Source organism: Lytechinus variegatus, chromosome 11 (genome assembly GCF_018143015.1).
Source record: "Lytechinus variegatus isolate NC3 chromosome 11, Lvar_3.0, whole genome shotgun sequence".
Classification (NCBI taxonomy): domain Eukaryota; kingdom Metazoa; phylum Echinodermata; class Echinoidea; order Temnopleuroida; family Toxopneustidae; genus Lytechinus; species Lytechinus variegatus.
The window spans coordinates 24,334,517-24,353,168 of NC_054750.1; the positions used below are offsets into that span (position 1 = coordinate 24,334,517).

The 18,652-nt window shown below is 35.0% G+C and overlaps 1 protein-coding gene across 2 annotated transcripts in view; it reads right to left on the reverse strand.

The window, feature by feature from the left end:
- The window catches only part of LOC121423581 (phospholipid-transporting ATPase ABCA1-like), a 91,416-nt gene that overhangs the window by 45,216 nt on the left and 27,548 nt on the right, over positions 1–18,652 (reverse strand). For both annotated transcript variants that reach the window (XM_041618945.1, XM_041618944.1), the window contains exons 7-12: positions 8,135–8,329; positions 6,550–6,580; positions 5,437–5,561; positions 2,179–2,376; positions 1,715–1,777; positions 395–680 (exon numbers count right to left, since the gene is read on the reverse strand). In XM_041618945.1, the coding sequence (XP_041474879.1) occupies positions 395–680; positions 1,715–1,777; positions 2,179–2,376; positions 5,437–5,561; positions 6,550–6,580; positions 8,135–8,329 (898 nt within the window). The remainder of the gene's footprint in view (positions 1–394; positions 681–1,714; positions 1,778–2,178; positions 2,377–5,436; positions 5,562–6,549; positions 6,581–8,134; positions 8,330–18,652) is intronic.

Sequence of the window (18,652 nt, forward strand, 5' to 3'; positions counted from 1 at the left end):
AAGAACAGTATTAATATTCATGTAAATGCTCAGATCAAGGGAAATAATCACAGAAAAGCACAATATCAAAATGAAACAAAATATATTTTGATGGAGAGTCCTTTGTTGTGTGGTAAATGTACATGTATTTTATACAGCATGGTTTATCATTCTGCTTCATACTTAGTGAGCCTGAAAGCATGTTGAACTGATACAACAAGGTTCCTATGTCATGAAGCTTAACACTTGATCATACATGTACATGTAGGTCTATTTTTACACTTGATTGCATTGATCATTATGTACAATCATGAATTTTTTATTGTATTATCTGTGTGATCAATCAAAAAGCTTTTTGCTAGCAGCCCCATGCATATCTACATGTATGCCAAAACCTTCTCCTTTGCATACATACTATTGTCATCTCTGTCCCCCAGATCATCTGATATGGGAGGGAACGTTGGGGGATCTACTGGATCTACTGACTCCTCCGGATCCACCGGCTCCAGGGCATCCACAGGCTCCAGGGCTTCTCCTGGTCCTGCTGGGGGCGGTGGGGGCTTCTGGGCATCCTGTTCAAAACTCGGCACACTGAAGCCCAGGAAGGGCAGGTCTCCGCAGATGAGCTTGCCCGTGTCGTTGCTCTTGAGGATATCCTCAATCTCTGTGGTCAGGTTCTTGAAACTCTCCAGCTCTCGAATCTAAAGTGGAAAGTGAAGGTTTGCAAGAAAGAAGACCACATGAATATATTTCATATTTATTACAAGTTGTACCCTTATTATGAAGTCACTCACTGTGTATTGGCCCTTATTGTGATATCACTTACTACCAATACTCAGGGAGCGTTTCATCAACATGTTTGTCTGACAAGTTGTCGCATTTCACAACTTTCCTTGATTTTGATGGGTGGAGAGGCACTGTTACCATGGCAACTGTCGGATGAAACAAGACTTGTCCAATAAAACGTCCGACGAATCCTTTCATGAAATGCTCCACTGAGAGACTGATCAGCTCCAGTTTATTCAACACCATGCATTAATCACAGAGTTTCTCTTTTGAAATGATAGAAAACAAAACATGATTTAAAGACTACAGTTTTCTGGGGGATCCCTCTTAAAGTTTTACTGATTAACCCCTATTCTTCCATACGCTTAGGATTCATTGGTCACTTGAACAGTACCATAATTTTTTCAATTCTTTACTCATGAACTGTGCCATCTTGCATGCCTTAGGAAAGAGTGATCAAGCCCGCAAGACCCTCATGATAATGAAAGTTGGTGCTGCATGCATTATGACAGGCATATGAATTTTTTACCAAATAAGAGGAATGCTACATGTATCATGTCAGGCTCCAACACAATTTGAAAGTACACTGAGTTTTGCAAACAAATTATATATTTGATTGTATATTGCAAGCTGACATCTGTCACTTGCAACCTATTTCCTTCCTTTCACTCCTTGTAATGACATGCTTTGCCTATCATCACAATACAGCGATCTCTGACTGTATAAAAATTATGAATCGTCAGGGAAGAAAAGAGGCACTTAAAAATGAAAGAGCACAACAAAACAAATTCAAATGTAATCTCTAAAAGTGGTGTATATTCAATTGAAACATGTCATCTACCACATTTCCTGTGTAAAGCTTAAAACGATACAAAGAGTAATATGCAGCAAGTTATTAAATCAAATTAATTCAAGTCCATGGCAACAGTAAAATTGAAGCATATCTCACCTCTTGCATTATTTGTCTGATGTCATCGTAAACATTAGATGGTACATCTGAATTATTCCTGGCCTGAAAGTAACAAAAGAAAGAAAAATGATGAATACAGTGCTTTACACAGAAGACATTTATATATTCTACTAGATATCAGAGTAGACAGGCATACATGTACATATTGCAATGTATTTACATTAATTAATTTCAAATTACACTGTGTTTTCACAATATGCTTACACCCGCTTCACTTTACTTCAAATTTTCATTGATTAAACTAACACACAATTATTACAAAATCAAAATAAATCAATCAAACTACATGTATTCAAAATATGATTTACCAAGCAGCAAGGAATTTAAACAATTCATTTACATGTAATATTAAAACATGCTAACTCAGGACTGTAATATAATTTCTCAGGATGTACAGACATTGACGGCAATACAAAATACTAAAAGACAATCAATGTACTCACCCAATCAATAAATTTCTGTTTGTCTAATGACTGCCAGAGATCCTTCGAGAACTCATCCAGTTGGCTACTGGTCAGGTTACAGAGGACCCTGCTGATATCATCCAGATCCTCCGGGTTCTGAGGCTGGATGATCTCACCCAGAGCAGTCTCGTTGCATACAGTATCATGCATTCCACTGCCTTGAAGCAACAGTTGAAGCTGAAATGAGAGATAACAAAAGATATTCATGATTTAAACTTGATTTCTAAATTCATCTTGTTGGCTAATAGTCAGGGTACAGATGACTTTTCTTATATCGTAAAGATGTTCAGGGTTACGAGGTTGAATGATCTCACCCTGAGCATTCTCATTGCATAGAGTATCATGCATTTGACTACCTTGAAGTTACAGTTGAAGCTACCATGAAAAATGTAATAAAACATACTTAAAGGTAAAAGAAAGTATTTGCAGCAAATAATCCTTTCATGAGAAAGTCTTTAAAAACAAAATCAAAGTTAATTGCCACCATATTATCAAAGATCTAGATCTGGAACATTGAAATGAACTTATCTTTGTGAAATCATGAAATCTTAGCTCAAAACCGACAATTCTGATAATCACTTACACAAAAAGGCATACGTGGGACAGTGTATTAATATAGCTTGAAAAAATACCCAACATTTCATGGAATTCTGCATTTATTTCGCCCATTTCTCAGCAATTGCACATTTTTTCTCGAGTCACGAATTTGGCACACATACAAACACTTGGGTGGTTATTTCATTGTCTTCTGTTCGAAATCATTTTGGGATCATGACCCCAACTGACATTTATCTACATGTATAAAAGTGATGGCACACCTTACGTTTGGTCTGCGACTCAATTTTGGAATAAAACATAGTAAAATTTGATGCTAATATTGAGACTAGGAATATCTTACTGTGTGATGTTCGAAATCATCGTACAAATACATGTACGTATGTTCAAATCTGTGACTACTATCATCCTTCTTAGAATAAAAGCAAATGTAATATCGAGTCGTAATGACGTCATAGAAGTAGTACGATTGGCTACGATTTGAAACTAATTTGGCCTTTACTCTAAAATAAAGGCTTGCAATCTTTCAAAATGTTTATATTAGTATTCTTTCAATTAATTTAAACTCAAATAAAATGATATGTTCCATTCACATTTTCAGAAAATGAGCAAAATGCGACTTTTTCCAAAATCGGATCGTGAACGTAAGGTGTTTGGTGACCTTAGTTGATTGATTTTGGTTGATTGATTACTTGACATGTATATGTATGGGAACCCATATGTATGGAATCTTTAGAAGGCAACTGTCCATAAGGACACATTTCTTATTTCCATTGGGTGGTCACTATAAAGACAGATTTCACTGCATCTTATTATCCCCTATCCCTAAAAATACTAGCCCATATTATATCATCATGTGACAGGCATATCTGAAAGTCACTTTATGTCCCTTTGTCATTAATACATGCAGATATGTCAAGCATATATATATTCATGTTTTTAGTCAGTGTCAAAGTCTGATTTGAGGGCTTGATGTAGACTCAAACCAAAAATAACATTACACAGCATGTACATGTAAGCATGAAATTGAGCAATGTTTGTCTGCAAACAATCATGGTTAACACCCCTGCCAAATCAGCTGAACTTTACCTAACATAAATTATTAAATAAACATGAATAAACTTAGGGGTTTTGCTTTCCTGACACAGTACAAAAAGCATAGGGGAAAAGAACATGAAATCTACACAGGGCTACATAAACTACAAAAGTACCATTTCAAACATTCCTTTAATAATATTTAGTACAATCACAAGCAATTCATCATCTCCTTTTTTGCTAATATTTTCATGATCATTGCATTTTTACTGTTGAACCATGGAAAAAAAGAAATACATGAATAAAAAAAGATAAACAAAAAGATTACAAAACAAATCGGTAAATCATTTGTGTTTAAAGGCACTTTTACAGTGTAGTAAAATTATTTTAAAACATCTCAACATTATCTCTATTTAGATTTTGAAGAGATATGTGCAGAAACAAAGAATTCTGGGATTGGAACGAAGACAACTGACTGAGGAAAAACTGAACTAAAAAAGAGGGGATCGGGAGAGAATATATGAAATTTACTCAGAAACAGAGCGCCCATTATTGAAGACAAGATTGGGCAAGAGCGAAGGGAAGTTGGTGAGAATGCTAATGACAAGAGAGGAATAGAATGGAAAGAGAAGAGGAACGAAATAATGAAATAAAACCAGAGAAAAACAAAACCATCGAGACGGAGGCGGAAAAAAAAACGATGCATCATAAGATCCAATGCCACCTCTTAAAACGGCGCATTAAGAGGATTCCTTGCTTTTATATCCCCATAAAGCTCCTGCTTAGATTTGCATGCCAGAGTCTCAGTATTGACATACATAGATTACTGTCTACACAATCATCCTAGATTAGATTGACTTTGTCTATGGGATTACCATTATCAAGTTTCACACCAATAAGTGATCATCAGGACAAACAGTGTATGGTGTTGTCCAAGTTCAAACAGGGTTCGAAAACATGAAACAAATATTATTGATAATCTAATATGAAGTTGGCTTGACATCAAGATCTCTTTGTAAAAGCAGTGTTCGATAAATATGAAAATAAAACATTAATGAATTCAACTTGAAATTGGCTTCAAATGGTGTTGTCCAAGTTCAACGTTCGTAACATGAAACTAAAACAATAAATTAACACAAAATTAGCTGGATGTGATGATGTCCTCGTTCAAGCAGAGTTTAATAAAATGAAAGCAAAACATCTTATAATACAATTAACATGAAGATGGCTGAAAATCATGGCTTTTAATCTGCTTGAAGCAGACTTTGATAAACATGAAACAGGAGCACTTATAGCTTAAATAAATAAATTTACCCCGCAACTGGCAGGACGTCAGTGTATCAGCAGCCAAGGAAAATGATAATTACTGGAAAAGTCCGATCAGATGTTTCTCTTTAATAGAATTTATATAAACCTTCCCCCGTGACAAAATTCTTATTCTTGAGCTCATTTTCAAATATTCCTCTTTTATAGACATTTTAATGTTTTTGAATTCATTGCAGTCTTTGTGTACTCCTTGATAGTACATTCCATCAAGTTATTATCAACCCCCCCCAAAAAAAAAAAAGAATACATGATAAATTAAATATATAATAATTAAATATATATAAAAAATAAATAATGATAAAGAGACATCATTGATCTTACCTCTCGAGGATTAATAGGGGTGTTTATCAGCTCCTCAGTCACATTAGGATTAATCCCTAGGTCACTGCTTAAAAGTTCCTCAAAAGCTGCAGGGTCCGTCAAAATATCAGACAATGTGACTGAACCTACATGTACAAGGAAATATGAAAATAAAAAAACATTAGATTCTATTTTTTTACATAAAATAATAGCATAATATTTTTATTCTGCAAATGAATGGCAACACTATGACAGGCCTATTAAAGCTGGTTTTCAGCATTATTAAATTACATGTATCGCTGATCAGTCAACATGCAGTCTAAATGTCAATTCTTCAAACATACACTGGGTAGATTACTTGCATTTGGTTGATGAGGACCCTGTAACCATAAAAATACAATCATTTCTAAAATTAACTGCAACTGTTAGAGCATTACAAACCATGAAAAGGTTACAATCAATTGAATTAAATTACTACTGGTATGTCTTTTAGCTATAGAAGCAATAGAGGCGATAAAACAAATTTAAAGCCTATGGCCAACCATACACAAGTAGTTGCCATCCTCTGTACAGAATGATTGTATATATGTATACACATCAATCCTAATAGGGAAAAAGAAAAGTAACTGACAATATTTAATAAGCTGAATATAGATATTCTTGACTGCACGTATCCTCAGGCATTTTTTCTGTGAAGGTGTGCATGTATGTACATGTATATATACAGCCGGCGTAATCATACATGTATATAGTGCGCTATCGAATAGGCAATTAGATAATTGGAGCCTCATAAATGCTATGAATTATATACATGCATGTAATGATATTTTATCACATGCATGAAAACATTTTACTTTGACAAGGTTAACAAAGTGTAGGCCTAATGAGGATCAGGTTTCATAGCTACATATGATTTCCATTTTGAAACTCCTTTTCTCTGGATTCTACTTATACTTATTTCATTAATTAAGATGAAATGGGTTATCTCATCACGCAATCACTGTAATACAAATTAGCAAAAGTTTATTTGTAAAAAAAACCATCTCAACTTGAAAAGTCAATATCTGTGTGTCATGGTATGCTCATACATGTATAAATGTTCAAGGGATAAGGAGATAAGTACGACTTTCTTACCTGTAGATGTACTATTTGATGAAGTACCCGTCTATATAAAAAAGAAGAGAAAAGTGATTAAAAGGAGAAGGCCCAACTGCAGCCTGACAATAATCATGTGTGATTGAATGAATAGAGTAAGATAAAATAAAAACACTGTAAACAATTTCATCACAATCGGGAGAACAATAGCAAAGTTATGTTATTTTGTGTTTTTTTTTTTTTCCGTGAAACAGTTCTACATAAATTCATGTAATCATGAATAGGCACAGAGCGAGCTGAGGCTGTCATCTCTTAAAATTTTCACACACATTTTACTTATTATATAAAAATACATTTACATGTATTCCATTCTCCTGCTTCAAGAATGTAAAATATGATGGAGCACTTTTATTTTCTCACATACATGTCATTTATGCCCAGTCTTTAAAGTGCTGAAAACAACATCAAAGTCCAAGCTCAAAAGTGTAATATTCAGAAATAATAATGATTATGATAACAGTAACAATACTAATGTTGGAATTTCAGTCTCTCTAGAGACCATACCTCTTTGGGAAGTTTATATTGGGTTACTTGCACCTGTATTTAGAACAAATAGCCATCTTTGAACCTGTATTCTAGGAATAGACTTTGTTAAAAGGAAGTGTCCATGATAGTAAAACGGACACGGTCAATTACCATGGGATGTTCCGGGTTCGTAACCAGGATATACAAACAATAATCTGAATTCAATCAAGATTTCCTGGGTCAAGCTAGTTAAATATACTGTACAGTAAAGGTAGCTTTATGAATGAAGTGTCCAGCCCATCGTCTGACACAGGATTACCAAGACAATTTCCTGAACCCCCCCCCTTCCTCCAAATGTGTGTTCTATTCATGTATAAAATGGGGCCAAGAAAGAGAAAAACATTCAAAAGTGGTCTGGAATTTTGGTATAGGGCAGATATTCAAATGCAATTTTTGTCATTACTTTTCTTGGTATACAGACAAGGTATTACAAAACAGGGCAAAAACATTTCACCTTTCAAGCACATACTTAATTCCATGAGAAATCCATTTTGAGTTTTGATTACTTTTTATATTAGGGCTCTTCTTGATTTTACATGTATTGATTTGAATAGTTGGTTGGTTTAATTCAAATTGATTGATTGACTGCATGATTTGTTGGCTGATTGCTTACTTGCTTGCTTGATTGATCGATGGATGCATGAATTAATTGATTGCTTCATTGATTGATTGTTTCATGTATTGACCAACTGATTACCGGTAATTGGTTGATTGATTGACTGATTGATTGGTTGGCTGCTTGATTGCTTGCTTGATTGATGGATAGATGGATGAATTAATTGATTGCTTCATTGATCGGTAGGTTGATTGATAGATGGATGGATAGATTAATTAATAAATTGATTGAATGATTGATAGATGGATTAATTGATTGATTGGTTGATTAATTGACTGATTGATTGACTGATTGGTTGATTGATTGACTGACTGATTGACTAATTGGTTGATTGTCTGATTGGTTGATTGATTGTTTGATTAATTGACTCACGGATAGTTTGAATCTGTGAGTAGACTGATCCCTGACGTGGCAAAGTCTTACCAGTGCGGCAACTGCCGAGGGGTCTATGTGCGTGAGGAGTTCTTGAGCAATTTCTGTATACTGCTCCCTGTTCAAGGCACACAGTTCTTCAGTGGTCTTCGCTCGTAGCTCTGGATCCTCAATACCAAAAAGGTCTCCAAGCGTTCCAAATTCACATGCCAGTGAGAGGGTGGTTGGATCAGTCAATGCAAAGAGCTATAGAAAGTTGCATGGAAAAAAAAGATTGTTGTGTTAAAATAAAGAGAAACTCTTGATATGGAATAGGTTCAAACAATTGGGAGTTAACATTTTTTCATTTAATTCATGCTGCAGGGTTGGCCTGTTCAGTTTTGAAAAAAAAACTGCTTCACCAAGGCGCCTTGCAGTTTTAAACAAACAAATTTAAGAAGAATATTTCGGTCAGAAGTCCACTGACTTAAAGTAAAAACTAGCAAGTAAACAAATAAAATGAAAAAAAAAATCATTCACACATGAAAATAGATATAACTAGGAACAAACAAATAATTTGATACAGATCAGAATAATGTATGGACCTACTAATGCACTTGCAAGTATTAATAATCATTACAATTTCTTTAAAAATAATCTGAATATATCAATTCACAACTAGGTTATTAGAGCGAACAAATTTATTAGCTTAAGTGAGGAGCTTTCTCTAGCAGTACATTAACATCAGCTATAAATTTATTCTGTGATAAAGTACAACTTCACAATGTAATGTCTGCCAGTCCCGATCAGAATGAGATGTATTTGTACCATGTACATTTCAATAAAACAGGAGTCAATTGGCATCATAAAATTGATTAATGTTTTATCATGTCCTTGAAGCTGGTCTCATTAGATGAAGCCTGGTAGAAATGTTATCATATCGATCCAGAGCGATGAAAATGTGCTCTAGTTATAAAAATGCAGGCAATAATAAATTGTCTTCACATGCTGGGTTTTATTGTAATAAGGAGAACATGAAAATTTGATGACAATTTATTCTGATATATGTAGTTATTATGAAGTTTATTGTTTAATTAATAAACCAAACAACATTATGTAGTTTTTACACAAAACCTGTGCAGAATTTTAAGCAGTGAATTCTTTGTATGAATCCTCTGCACCCACATGAAAGAAAAATCTTAGAAAGAAAAAAAAGTGAAAGGGTTCATGGCATGTGCAAACATCTTAGACATGTGGCAGGAAGAGGGGAAAGAAATAAAGAATACAGATATTAGACTAACGTGCAAGTGCTCCGCATGCATAGAATCTGTTTCCACAAAAAATTGTGGGAAAAGCGGGAGAAAATGGGGAAAAACCAAAATAGAAAAAGAGATGGAAAAAAAAGAGATGGAATTGGAGAAGGAAATGGGTATGGTAATAAACATAAAGTAAATCTAAATAAATTTATCAAATACAGTAGTTTCCTTTATATTTAAGCTTCATTCAACTAGTTGATTTATGTTGCCCCATTTCTGCTGAGCACTTATTGATAATGTCATGCTATATATAGCCATGATGAATATTGTAAGGCTAATCTAAAATGAATAAACAAAAAATATCCATACTGTGGTAGTATTTGCAGGTGCGAAAATTCCATGAGTGCTGAAAAGTTCATGGATATGTACAGTGAACATGTATGTTATAATAAATAATGTGAGCGATAGAAAATGTTAATATCATCTTCTGAGAGAGGCTGAACTTTGTACATGCATGCTTGACTACAGATTATTATCATTTGTCTGAACTACTCCTCGTGTGAACAAACTTCATGTCATGTGACACCAAAAATCTGAACAGGATAAGAATTTAATGAGAGTACTTGACTATGATCAAGGACCAATAAAAAGTCTGCAATAATATTGTAAATTTGCTTGTTTATTGGCTTGTTGTAATAGGATTTCACACCATTAATCAAAAAGGAAGATAAATTCATATGAGATTTATAATCTAATTTGTGACTGACACATAATTTTTGTTGTTTATCATGGACATATTTTGCTGCCAAGAAAAAAATTGAATGAGGGCATAGTATAGCCTCAAAGAATACATTGAAATTTATAATACAAAAAAGGCCAATGGATAATTTCACCCCCAAATGGCTCCTAAAAATTTCCCCAATAACATGCATTAGGGTGACCATCTTATCTAGAGTTGCCCCAAGATCTAAAAAAAAAAATTAGAAAATCACCAGATCTTTAAATGCAGACTGATGGCATACTGTACTGTACTGCATAAATTGCTAGATGAAAAAAAAGTAGCCCTTTATTTAAAATTTAAAAAATGGCCCCCCGCATTTCAGCAATCACCCCACATGTGAAGACAAAAGAGCCAATAAAAATTAAAATTAATCACTACACTGATCGATGGGAATATACTGTAAGCCAACTAGAAAATTAACAGAGAAGGTACTAAGATTTAAAATAAATATAAAATACATGAAAGAGTACGAAATAAAGATAGAACGACAAGAAGAAGAGAGAGGAGCCAAGGAAAGCAAAGAGAAAAGAAAGGAGTGGCAGAGAAAGGGGGGAAGGAAGGAAAGAAGGGGAAGGAGAACATACGTACAATGTAACCAAGCAATCTGCAATTAATAATTTTACGAATTATATACTTTATACGGAAATAAGCCTTTCAGCTTTCATGGGTTATCCTATCAAGGTAATAGATCCATTGTATCTCATATAACCTGTGATTTTCTTCACGAATACTGTCAATCAATCAATCAAAAGAAAGAAAGAGAGCAAGGGGGGGGGGAGAAGGGCAGGTTGAGAGGGAGGGGGTGGACAACATGACAAAGCAATCTGCAGTAAAAATCACTTTAGCCATTCTATGCTTCAAAACCACATTCCCAGTCACGAAGAATAGAATTTTCTTATTAAAAGCCAGAGGAACGATAACAAATTTGATCTTGGATCCACAGGGATGAAATATATCATTTTCATCAATGTGTCTGTTCATCCTGTTTTTCAGAGCTCCAATCATCAATATTTCACGGCAATATGTGAGGGATGTAAATCCATAAACGAGACTGAATTTCCTTTCCTGGTATCCCAGGGATAATTGTGCGCATATCGAGTTCCCCCACTAAGCCTCCAAATCCCCAATACGGATTGAGAGAAACTGCACAAAATGCATGATCAGTCGTACAAGTGTTGGAAAGGATATTTTTCTAAAAGCATATTGGTTGTAGAATAAAATATTCATTTACCAAGAGGAATATTTTTTTTGTAATAAGTGAAATTACCTTAAAACAATGTTAATTACAGACATTGGAAATGTTAGACAAGTAGAATTGCACTGGTATTAAATCAGCATGATCATACATGTAGTTCATGTATTTATTTACACCCAACTTTTGATTATCTGCATATATTCCATCTAAAAAAATCTATTTGTTCAAGTCAGTCTCTAAATGATGCATGTCCATTTGTATGTTTGTCTGTTTGTTCATTGTACTGTACCTCTGTCTGTCTGTCTATTTGCATGCAAACATGGACTTTAGGAGGATGATGCATGCATGTATGTGTCTTTTTTCTCTCTCTTTTTCCATTTACAGACCTAAAGCCCTTCTTTCATTTTAGGACGTGATCTTTAATCTCCCACATACACACATTTATTTTCACATTGAAAAGGTGTGAAAAGGAATAATTGCTGTATACACGTATATGGGCAAATGCAATTTGCCTGATTACAAACAAATAAGCTGGCTCAACATGACAGTTTTTTCCCTTTTATTCCTGGAAATCACATTCTGTAGACATTACCAACTTTGTTTTGGAATGGAAAAAATGTGTGAAAAAGGATCATTTTTGCATACACGGGCAAATGCAATTTGACTATCATCTTGATCATCTTGATCAAAACATAATTTTTCCTTTCATTCCTGGAAATACCTCCATTCAGATATCAAACTATCACAGATCAATATCTATACAGGGACCGACGCTGACAAAAAAGCTTATGAAAGTAGATCAAGTTCATTGTCTGAGGGAAGTTGAGGGAGACACCTGTGCCTTTACCTGCATTTTACCTATATCTTACACACTCCATTTGGCATTGTGTCAAGAATTTGTTCCAGGGATACATGAACGTCAAAATTTGACGTCACTCACACAATTTTCTCTAGTGTCGGTTGACAGCCTTATTAAAGTATCAATATTGCAGCGATACTCGGTAAATTGAAAAATATGCAGATGCACGTATTATACATGTAGGTCAGGATGAAAAGATAACGGTGATTGATGCATGTATCCATGCTCCTCATGTTCAAAGACCAGGGAATAATTTTCCTGGTATCGCATCGCAGTTTGCTCCACATTTTTCAAAGACTGCTACTGTACATAAAAAGTCTTTTGTGTTGCAGATCTATATACATGTACATACATGTATTTTAATACACAGGACTGAACAAAATCATGAGAGCTTTTCTCTTTGACCAAAAATGGGAATCAAATTGAAAGCAAAATTATTCCCTGAAGACTATGAATGTAGTGTCCTTGAATTAATTTTATCAGAGCAATTTATGAAATTAATTATTATTTTTTAATGCAACTTCCTTCTTTTTTGGTCCCTTTCATTTGATGCAGGGAGAGAATTTTACATGATGAAAGTGACTGTAAACTCTACTGATCAATATCCAATTGAACGCATATGGATGCATTTGGCAGTGGTGTGCTAAAGCATATTATTGGTATCAATTTTTGCATGATACACTTTGAAATGGACACGCAAAACATTTCATTGATATGTATGTAATATTAAGAAATATTCATGAATACCATTTCATATAATTCCTTTGAATTGATGGACGATAATTTGGCAATTACACAATACTTGCGAAACCTTTGAAAAGACAACAAACATCCTGTTTTAAACACTTACAATCATCATCATTCTATGAAACATGATAAGTACTCATCAAATTATCCAGCAATTTCAAAACCTAGAGAAAGTAGGCAATCAGAGAAATTCATCACACCAATTTCCTTCCTATTGTTCAACCAGTGTTATTCTTTCTATTCTTGGATCTATTTCCAAATGCATATCCTGATTAATCAGGAAGGAAAGTTACCCGTAATACATGCATAAAAGATTGGTCAACATTAATAGATTAAAAGAAGATCATTTTGAAATGAAAGAAGTTTTAAAATAAAAATCTGAAAATCTCATATTTTGAAATCTTTGTAAGAATTTTTTTTAAAGTACAAAAATCAAAGCCAATATTTAAATAAAATATCCTGTTTTTACTTCTATTTCTCTGTTTCATAAAAATTCATGTTTAGATTTGAAAACAAATTATCTTTGCTATTTGAATTTGGTATGTACTCTCCCTGCCATCAGAATGATGCAGCCCCCTGTTGGATCCTACATGTATATGATTTAAAGTCTTAAGCTTGGTTTTTACTAGCACTCAGCATAGCATGTTTTATGCCATGGTCACATTTGTTCTACGGCGGCCGTACGGCGAGTCAAAAACAGCCGTTTTAACATTTTTTGTCCAACTACAATAGGTGGTTTGAATCAAAATTGATAAAACGGCTGTTTTCAACTCGCCGTACGGCCGCCATAGAACAAATGTGACCATGGTATTACTGTACATACAAAATTGCTATGTCTATTCATCACCATTTCTGCACTTCATGATGCTCCTTCCAGTGGCTCACTTTATTCATCATCCCAGTATAGCTTCTGTATGAGCTGCCATAGGGATTACTACATCAAGTACTACTACATCAAGTACATGTAGATATATCATGGTGTATTATAAAATCTTAATGTTGAAAACATATACAGTGCGTCCCCCCAAAAAACTATACACTTTTGAAATGGCTGCCAGTTAAAAACTGTAGTACTTTGGAGGAAAAGACTTTTTATATATATATATGGAAAGCCAATAAAGTCAACTTTCAAATGACACCAAACGGTTGGAAAACTATTCAGGCTTGAGCGAGCACTGCCCACTGAAACAAAGGGTATGAAAAATAGGGTGGGCCGGAATTAGCCTTCCAATTTCTTTCAGGTTTTTTTTTTGTACTTGCAAAGTTCGTTTTTTTTTTGGTAAATTAAAGATCAGATGTGATCAGTTTGTTGTTTGTGAAAATTTAACTCGTTATTAAATTGAAATTTAATGCATGGGTGATCATGAATTGCAATTTTTAGTGCAGCATCTTGTCTTTATTATGTGGATCTCAACAATGCGTTCATGACAGTCAGGAGAAGAGGGGGGTAATATGACTTATGTAGGTGAAGTATGTTGATTGGAAAAAAGGTCAACAGAACATTTAGCAACCCCTCCTCCATCTCTACCCCCTCCCCCCCCACTTCTCTCCTCCTGAGAGACTAAGCTTGGATAGGCTTGACAGGAATTAGCTTTACAGTTTTTTTGAGAGGTTAGACCATTGGAACTTACAAAGCTAAGGGTGTTATGCTATTTATGAGTGAGATAAGTAATGGTTTCTTCAGGCAATTTTCACGAGTTACTAAATTGAATTTTAATGCATGAGTGAACAGAAATTGTAATTTTAGTGTAGCATATTCATCTTGTGGACCTCAGAAGTGTGTTTGTGAGATTCAGAGTAATTTGATGGTCCCTGTTACAAGCAAGAGGGTGAGATATGCTAAGACTTGGTTAAAAGGCCAGTCCTCTTCTTTTTGTCCTTTTACAAATTAAAAGTCATATGCACCCTCCCCTCTCAATCTCCACCTCCAGTTCCAAGCCCCCCTCTCTGTCTCACTTCCTGGATTGTAGCCTATTAAAAACTTAACTACCAAGTGACCGGTGGCTGATGGTCAGTTTTCTTTTATTGAATGATTACCAAGAAATTTAATGATTTTGATGATTAATGAGGTAATTTATTGAAAAAAAAATGAATGTTTGATTGATCACATTGCCCATTGAATGAGTTGATTAACTGATAAATTGTTGATTAAATGATTGATAGGAAAAAGTTGATGCCCCAATTTAGAATTAATCATTAAATCAACATTGTGCTCTGGACTACACGCGTACATAACAATCGCCATCAGTCTCTCAACAGGAGGGGAGGACCGTGGCTGATGGTCAGGTTTTTTTTTAATTGAATGATTACCAAGAAATTTAATGATTATGATGATTAATGAGGTAATTTATTGAAAAAAAATGAATGTTTGATTGATCACATTGCCCATTGAATGAGTTGATTTACTGATAAATTGTTGATTAAATGATTGATAGGAAAAAGTTGATGCCCCAATTTAGAATTAATCATTAAATCAACATTGTGCTCCACGCGTACATAACAATCGCCATCAGTCTCTCAACAGGAGAGGGCGGGAAAGAGGGAGGGGGCGGGGGTTGAATGTTCTGTTGACCCTTATTCCATCAACCTCCTTATCCCACCTAAGTCCTATCTCACCCCCTATTCTCCCGACTCCCATGAACACATTGCTGAGATCCACATGATAAAGGTGAAATGCTGCCCTAAAAGAGATCCAAATGATAAAGTAGAAATGCTGCCCCCAAAGTGTCATTTATGTTCACTCATGCATTAAAGTTCAATTTAATAATTTAAAAGAATTGCTTAAGCAACCAAAACTGGTCACGGTTGATCATTAATTTATCACAACGCCCTTAACTTTGCAAGTCGGAAAGGATTTGGCTCTCAAAAACTGACATAAATTGGAAGGCTAATTCCAGCCCACCCTAGTTTTCATACCCTTTGTTTCAATGGGCAGTGCTCGCTCAAGCATTGATAGTTTTCCAACTTTTTGGTGTCATTTGGTTTTCCATATATGTAAGTCTTTTTCCCCGAAATGCTACATTTTTTATTTGGCAGCCATTTCAAAAGTGTATAGTTTTTTTTGGGACGCACTGTATATGTGGGAAGTATTTTCAAAAAGTGAAAATTTGACAAAATATTGGAAAATGGTTTCTAAAAATCAATCCTTCAAACGGGTGTAACAAATATATTTAGGTCAATACAGATTTGCATGACATTTGCTTTGGCGAAAATCGCTCCGTTATGAATTCCACACACTAATGGAATTGCCAACTTGAACCCTGGATTTAACACTACACGTACCCTATCCTTAAACCTAACCACAAACCTACATCTAAAATAAAACTCTATTGCAACCCTAACCCTATCTTAGACAAAAAAAGCCAAGAACAATTATCGCAGAAGCAAATGCTGTGTCACCACATGTACTCAGCATGATTAGCATTCATAGATCGGGTGTATGTAATCGATAAAAAAATGTGCATGATCACTGGCCGAGTCTCATTCATGTGTACTTCCCAGTCAATTTCATTCAGTTGCCTCACTGCTAAAAATAGCTCCTTGGAATGATATCTCCCACATGAGTTCATGCTGGTCTAACAGGAAATTAAGCATTGCAACGCAATTATAGGATAATTGTTATGTTATATAAGTATCCATAATAAATTAGAAGTGTAGTTACAGTATTTCAATGGTACATGATCTGCTCATTAATTGCAATTCCTATTTGATTATTTCCTCTGGATTATCAAAATGTTGAAACTGCTAGGATCAAAGTTTTTAATAGAGAAAATTGAGAAAAGGCAGAACATTATGAAATACATAATGGATTACACTGTTAATTTATCAAATGAATGTTAAAGAATTGACTAAGACCCCGTTCTCATTACCGTCCTAATACTGGAAACTAGTGGCAACTTAACGTGTAATGAGAATGGTTGTAGCAGTCTTGGAAGCGATCTTCCAAACAGGTTTGGAAAACCACCCCGTGATGTAGTTTTCAAGATCGCTTTGCCTCGTTAAAGTGTTTTTAGCGTAAGAGAGGACATAACCGTTCTCCGGGAAAGCAATCTTCGCACATGTTGTGTGTAGAATGCCTACGCCGCGGTTTCAAATTTTGCGTGAAATTGAGACCATACCTAATTAACCATACCCACAGCAACAAGATCACTTTCCATGAAGCGGCTGTGAAGTAGTTTTGTAAACCACTTTCGGATGATCAAATGGGAACGCTAGCAAAGCGATCTTCCAAATTTCTTTCCTGAAGCGGTTTCCAGTAAACTGTTTTAGGGAACAGTCTCTAGGCCTACTCTGAGCATTTCAATAAACAAAATAAAATGACAAGTGTACACTAGAAAGGACTTGAAGACTTCAGATTTGAAGCAAGAATCAAAGATGAAGAATGGTTCAATTTTAAGCTTTGAATATAAAATTTATAGTATTGCAAGGTGAAATGCATTTGATTTGCAAATGAGAATGAAACCACTTTCGGATGATCAAATGGGAACGCTAGCAAAGCGATCTTCCAAATTGGTTTCCTGAAGCAGTTTCCATTAAACTGCTTTGCAAATGAGAATGAAACCACTTTCGGATGATCAAATGGGAACGCTAGCAAATCGATCTTCCAAATTGCTTTCCTGAAGCGGTTTCCAGTAAACTGCTTTTAGGGAACAGTCTCTAGGTCTACTCTGAGCATTAAGATCATTAAACAAAATAAAATGACAAGTGTACACTAGAAAGAACTTGAAGATTTCAGATTTGAAGCAAGAATCAAAGATGAAGAATGGTTCAATTTTAAGCTTCAAATATAAAATTTACATATTTATGGCAAGGTGAAATGCATTTGATTTGAAAATGAGAATGATAGACCCTGTTCTCATTACACTTTCTAAAACTAGTTTACTGGAAACCGGTTCAGGAAACCAGTTTGGAAGATCGCTTTGCTATAGCATTCCCATTTGATCACTCGAAAGTAGTTTTCAAAATAACTTCACAAATCAAAGCGATTTGTTGCTACGGGAACACTCACAGTGGGGTGACATGTTTCGCACAAAATTTGATACCCCAGCGTAGGCATTCTACACACAGTGTGTGGAGTAGCGTGCTCAAATTGAGCGAAGATTGCTTCCCAAAGAATGCTTGTGTTCTCACTTATGATAAAACCAGTTTAACGAGGCAAAGTGATCTTGAAAACTACACCGCGAGGTGGTTTTATGAACCGGTTCGGTAGATCGCTTCGACCATTCTCATTATGCATTAAAATAGTTTCCACTAAACTAGTTTTAAGGTGGTGAGAACGGTGTCTTATTTACCCTGGTGCAACCTACAACCAAAATATCCTGTACGTAAACGGTAACTTCAATTCTGATAATCACAGATGGAAGTAAACTACAGGTGAAAGGGTAATCTTTGAGCTACTACATCGCAATTTATTCTTTTTTTAGGGAATGAGTAGTATGTGTTGAATGAGAATACTTGTCTTTTTTAAATTGTGTGCACAGTTTGTATGTTAATGGATCATCTTCTCTAGCAACATTTCAATACATGTAGTTAACGGCAAAGTTGAGTGCTATCATTTCTTCCACAAAAACAGAAACCCTCTTTAGCATTTAAAAAAAAAATCAGACCCTAAACAGTTAAAAAATGTCGCCTGAGGAGCCACTTAGTCTGCTATGCAGACTCTGAATGGCTTGTGAGGTGGGATCTGCTACTGGTTTGCAGCAAACCAGCCTGAAAGGGCGAGCGAAGCGAGCCATTTAGACCTAGACTGCTA